The following is a 6,000-nucleotide window of genomic DNA, read 5'->3' on the forward strand; positions in this document are numbered from 1 at the left end:
TCTGCAACAAACATCGCAGAACGTTTCAGGGAAAGTCTTGAGTACTGGTACATAGGAAATAAATATCCAAATTTTCCATTAGGTAGTTATAGTTGGAGGCTTTAATCCGGCATCCATTGACTGGGAAAATTACACGGTTATCACAGGGGGCAGAAGCAAAGACTCGTGTGAAGTTATTCTAGGAGCACTCTCAACATACAACCTTAAGCAATTGATTAGAAAACCAACTCGAGACGGGAACATATTAGATATATTGGTGACACACAGACACGATCTTTTTGAGGAAGTTAATCTAGAAGAAGGTATTAGCGACCATAATGTCGTTGTGGCTTCTATGTCAGTGGAAACGTACAGTTTTCTTGTTTGGGAAAGAAAATAAAAGTGTTGTTAATGAATATCTTCATTGTCAGCTCCAAGCATGCACCGCGGGACGCAAAGATATTGAGCACCTTTGGTCGGAATTTAAAGGTATTGTCCACAACGTGCTAGAGAAATATGTGCCTAGCAAAAATATAGGGAAGGGAAAGGATCCACCTTGGTTCAACAAACGTATTAGAAAGTTGCTGAGAAAGCACAGAATTTTGCACAGTCGTTTTAAACGTAGTCACTGCCCCGCTGACAAACAGAAATTATGTGAAATGAAAGCAGCTGTCAAAAGGTCAATGAGATATTCTTTTAACGAATTTGAAAGCAATATTTTATCAGATTCTAAAAATAAACCCAATAAATTTTGGTCGTACATATAATCTATGAACGCTACAAACAATTCAATACCTTCTTTTGCTGATAGTACGGGTAAGGTAATGGATGATGATAAACAGAAGGTCGAAATTGTAAACCTAGCTTTCAAAAACTCGTTTACGGTAGATGACTGCAGCACCATTCCCCCTTTCAAATATCGAACAAACGCAAGGATGAATGACATAGTGTTTAGTGTATCCGGGATTGTAAAACAGTTAAGTTCCTTAGACGCCAGAAAGGCATCTGGCCCAGACGGTATCCCCGTAAGATTTTATGTTGACTATGCTACAAATATAGCACTATTCTTATCCGTCATCTAGCAGAGATTTAACGGCGGAAAGTTCCACGGGACTGGAAGAAGGCCCACGTCATAGCAATCTATAAAAAGGGTAGGACATCGGATGCACATAGTTACCGGCCAATTTTATTGACATCGATTTGTTGTAGAATCATGGAACATATTTTGTGTTCAGACATCAAGTTCATCTGCAGAAACCAGCACGGTTTTAGGAAACAGCGGTCATACGAGACACAACTGGCCCTCTTTGTGCATGATATACAACAGGCTCTAGATATCGGCTCCCAGGTTGATGCCATATTTCTCGACTTTCGGAAGGCGTTCGACTCAGTTCCGCACTGTCGCTTGCTACAAAAAGTGCGCGCTTACGGTCTATCCGATGACATATGCGGCTGGATAGAAAGTTTTCTGGCAGATAGGGACCAGTATGTCGTCCTGAACGGGGTAACTTCAACAGAAACAAGAGTAACTTCAGGTGTGCCCCAGGGCAGCGTAATAGGTCCTCAGCTTTTTACGATTTACATAAACGATCTGGTTGATGGCATTAACAGCGACATTAGACTGTTTGCCGATGATGCTGTAGCCCACAGGAAAGTAGTATCACACGAAAGTTGTGAACAAATCAATGACAATTTGCAGACAATAAATGAGTGGTGCAATGACTGACAGTTATCGCTTAATATTAGTAAGTGTAACCTACTGCGTATAACAAAGTGAAAATCCCCATTAATGTACGAGTACAAAATAAGTGCCCAGTCTTTGGAAGCGGTAACATCTGTCAAGTATATGGGTGTGACTATTCGAAATGATCTCAAATGGAATGAACAGATTGCAGAAGTAACGGGTAAGGCGAACTCTAGACTGCGGTTTATTGGTAGCATCCTGAAGCGATGCAGCCCTTCAACAAAGGAAATTGCTTGCAATATTCTAGTTCGTCCAGTCTTAGAGCACTGTTCGTTTGTATGGGACCCTTACCAGTTGGGCCTGACTCAAGAGATTGAGAGGGTCCAAAGAAGAGCGGCAAGATTCGTGACTGGTACATTTAGCCATCGTGAGAGCGTTACAAATCTCATAGAAAGTTTGAAATGGGCCACATTTGCAGATTGACGGCGCGCTAAACGGAAGGGGCTGCTGACTAAATTCCAAAATCCGATCTTCGTCGAGGATGTAGAGCATATATTATTTCCACCAACTTTCAAATCGCGCAATGATCACCATTCAAAGATAAGGGAAATTAGAGCTCGTGCTGAGGCGTTCAGACAGTCGTTTTTCCCTCGCGCGATCCGCGAGTGGAACAGAGGGAGGGAAATATGACTTTGGCGCGAATAATGCCCTCCTCCACACACCGCTTGGTGGCTAGCGGAGAATATATTGTACATGGTCTGGGTTTTCTGTGGATATAATTCTACTGTGGTATGGATAACAGGTGTGTCACAGTGTGGAAGTGAAACTGGAAACTTGCTCCATAGTTGAATATGTCGGACAAAACGATTCTTGTGGGCAAATTGCACACAGATTCACCATGGCATTCTGGTGGGGTATGAACCAAATGCGTCCATCTGTAATGAAATGGTGCCAACAATTTGATCAAGGCCACACCGGAGGGTGATGCTTATCAACAAACAGTGTAGGCCGGTCACTGAAACAATCGCACAACCAGAATACTCACAAAGTAAGAAGCTGTGCCTTGAATTAAGGTTAAAGCTAATCTAGCTCATGTGGTGTTGTTTTTGCGATGATATTTTTACAGTTCTTTCACTAATTTTACCTTCACATGCGGTGAATTTTTGCAGTATGTTTGCTGCCATGCATTGGTAAAGTTTTCATGCCTGTCCAAATTTTTAAATCATTACGATACACCAATATTCTCACTTTCATCCACCAAATGTTGCAGTGTAGGATTTACAAATTCCACCATTCAATCTGTAGTAAATTAACGTTTCCCAGCTGATGTAACAAAAGATTTTTTCCTAGCTGATGTAAAAAAAAAAAATTTACTGTCTTCTGTGTGGCACAGAATTATTGTGTGCCTGTTGCAGTTTTTTATATCCTAAAGTTGAAACTCTAAGTTTATAATAAGCTGCAATTTACTTTTTCATGTGAGCTGTAAATGGTAATTTATGATCAATTTTGAGAGAGTCTGCAATGCTGGGCAACAGTCACTTCTACTTGCTGGTCATTCCAGCAATGATAAAAATATGTGACTGTAGTTTCCTTGCTCTGCCCGGTTAGTAAAAGTGAGAGCACTCTGATCACTTGATCAGTTTCAGTATGTGCATGGCCTAAGTGAATTGTGATCCAAAGTTTATATTTCAGTTTTACGATTTTTTCTTGGAAACTGTTAAGAGTCAAGTGTGACGGATAGTTTCAGAATCTTAAGTCATAATGATTATGTTGCTTGGATGATGGCTAAAAAATCATGATGTATTACATATTAGTAACTAAATTAGTCATAAAACATTTCATTAGACGTTACCTTCATACGGAAGAAATATAAGCAAGTAAAATACTATCTAAAAAATGAGTAAGCTGCATATCGCTGAATAGTTGTGTCGCTGATCACGAGTGGTATGGGCTCTCTGTGATTCCTCTGTGCCACATACACTTCACTTCACACTGTCATAACAATAGAGTATGAGAAATGACAAAATCATTCAGAAACATGTAACAAGAATATGTAAATGTAAAATTTGTTGCAGGCGAAATGCGAGAGCTGATGACTAAGACAGGAGGAAGTTATGTGGAGGCAGAGTCGAAATGGAGAGTGGACGAGAGCAAGAGGCAAGGCAAGCTGAAGACGCAGGGAGACCTCTTCGGGGCAGAGGGGTCCTTCAAGAAGCTGTCCATCGACTGAGAAGTCTGCGGGTGCAGAGAATGAGTCAGCAGCCAGTGAGCTCCTGTCCAGACTTCGCAAGATGCGTGCACTCTTTTTATACAACAGGAGCAAGAAAATCTTGCAGGCTGTATTCAGAAATGGGACTGGTATGTCCTATTTCTAATAAAAAATGGGATAACATCTACGATATTCACTATGCAGTCTACATTCACTGTTCAGTCAACTGGCAGTAGTGTAAATGAAGTTGCGACACTCTCTGTTTGTAAAGGTTACCATGTAAAAGAGCTACACATGATACTAAAATATATAACATATACCTGAAATCATGCTGTGTTGACTTTAAAACGACTAGTCAAATTCACCTTAAGATTTCCTTCTCTCTCACAAACGAAAATGTTTCTCATCGCACTGATAACGATCATTTGGTTCAGTTTCAATAATTAATAGAATTCTGCACTCTCGACACAAATTTACATTTAATTCGCTATGAAGCCCCTTCATCATAAGGGGCAACAGTTTCTGTTAGCCTAGCTTGTTGGCTAGGGGATGTACAGTAAGCTTCGACTGTCCGTGTGTGGATTATCTAGTTGGCAGATTATCCATGCATTTTTGGAAAATTAAATTTAATATTTTCGTTTAGAACACATTGTTCTGTATGTGACTTACGTTTTACAGCAAAATGAGGATGCTTGTCCCTTTGTAATCATCAAATACACTTTGTGTCAAACGTAAATAGGTGGCAGGAAGAGAACCCTTTACCACCGAAAGTAGTTGCTGTTGCCTTGTGGCCTGCTTGCACGTGGTAACTATACAGCCTCGTCACAGGGTTAGGCAAACAAGAAAAACAAAAACAAAAAAAAAGAAAAACAAAAAAGAGAACAATGCTTCCGAATTTTTATATGTGAAAACTCTTAAGGCTTTTTAAATAATACAACGTTATTAACATTCTACATCTTTATTCTTCTTGACTATAAATTTTTAGTTCTCTGTCGCTAGAGGGCTCCGAATTGTAGCACACGTTACACGCCAGTGTGAAACGTAACTACACTAAGGTGACAAAAGTCATAGGATAGCTATAAGCTCATATATAGATGGCGATAGTATCGCGTACAGGTATTAACTGGCAATGCATTGGCGGTGCAGTTAATTGTACTCAGATGCAGTGGCATAGCGTGGTTGTAAAGGTTGGGGAGACTCTGCAGTTATTATAGGGAGACAAAATAGTAGAATAAACAATAATTTAAACAAATGAAACAAAATGCATCAAATGAAACAACAACTACTACTACCACTACCATTACCACCTCCACTAATAATAATAGTAATAATAACTAACTTGTTCAAGAAACGATGACAAATTTGTAGAACTCCAGCAGCAAGAGAAGAAGCACTTATATTTCCTTGTACACAAGCCCAATGCGCCTGACTTTTCTTTCCACGAATAAGTCTATAACTCGATTTACAAAGATCTGATCAATGGATAGCTCTTCAAGTAGTGTCTTTTCTATTGCTAACGTGCTGAAACACGACAGCCGGATGTTGGACATTGAATTCCGTAAATAATTCTTCACTCGTTTAAGAGAACTCATGCTTCGTTCACTACTTGCTGTAGTTGCGGGTAGGGTCAAAACCAAACGCAGGAGCTTCGTTGTTTCTTCATAAACGGAGTCTAAATCATTGTTGATAACGTACTTTAAGAGGATTCTTGGAGATAAGTGTATTTTCTCACCAGCGTATATGTAACACAGTTCATTTTCAAGTTGTTCTTGTTTAAAAAAAGGGCACTGTTCTAATAATTGAAGCAGTTTCAACTTTGGGAATTCTTTTTGTTAGTTTGGGAAACACTTTTCGTTCAAAAGTTCAACAAACTGAATTTGAGGAAAGTCTTCAAACCTTCTTTCCACCTGAACAATTTGCAAATCCAGTATCCCATAAGTTAGTGGCCTGAGAGATGTCTTTTGACTGTCACAGAATGATAAGTTTCCATTCAAACAGAAGGTGCATTTAAGGCATTCATCAACGAATGTTTCCGTTCTTAATTGTCGTAAGTTTCTCAAAACAGTTCTTATTTCGTCGTGGCAAGCAGTTATACTGACAGATTTTGACTGAAGAACGTAAAAGAGAT

The 6,000-nt window shown here is 39.5% G+C and overlaps 1 protein-coding gene across 1 annotated transcript in view; it reads left to right on the plus strand.

Annotated features, from left to right (window-relative positions):
• The window catches only part of LOC124545744, a 45,092-nt gene extending 40,894 nt beyond the window's left edge, over positions 1-4,198 (plus strand). The window contains exon 12 of the mRNA XM_047124686.1: positions 3,739-4,198. Within this exon, the coding sequence (XP_046980642.1) occupies positions 3,739-3,893 (155 nt within the window). The 3' untranslated portion in view covers positions 3,894-4,198. The remainder of the gene's footprint in view (positions 1-3,738) is intronic.
• The last annotated feature ends 1,802 nt before the right edge of the window (positions 4,199-6,000 follow it).

Source organism: Schistocerca americana, chromosome 8 (genome assembly GCF_021461395.2).
Source record: "Schistocerca americana isolate TAMUIC-IGC-003095 chromosome 8, iqSchAmer2.1, whole genome shotgun sequence".
NCBI classification, from domain to species: domain Eukaryota; kingdom Metazoa; phylum Arthropoda; class Insecta; order Orthoptera; family Acrididae; genus Schistocerca; species Schistocerca americana.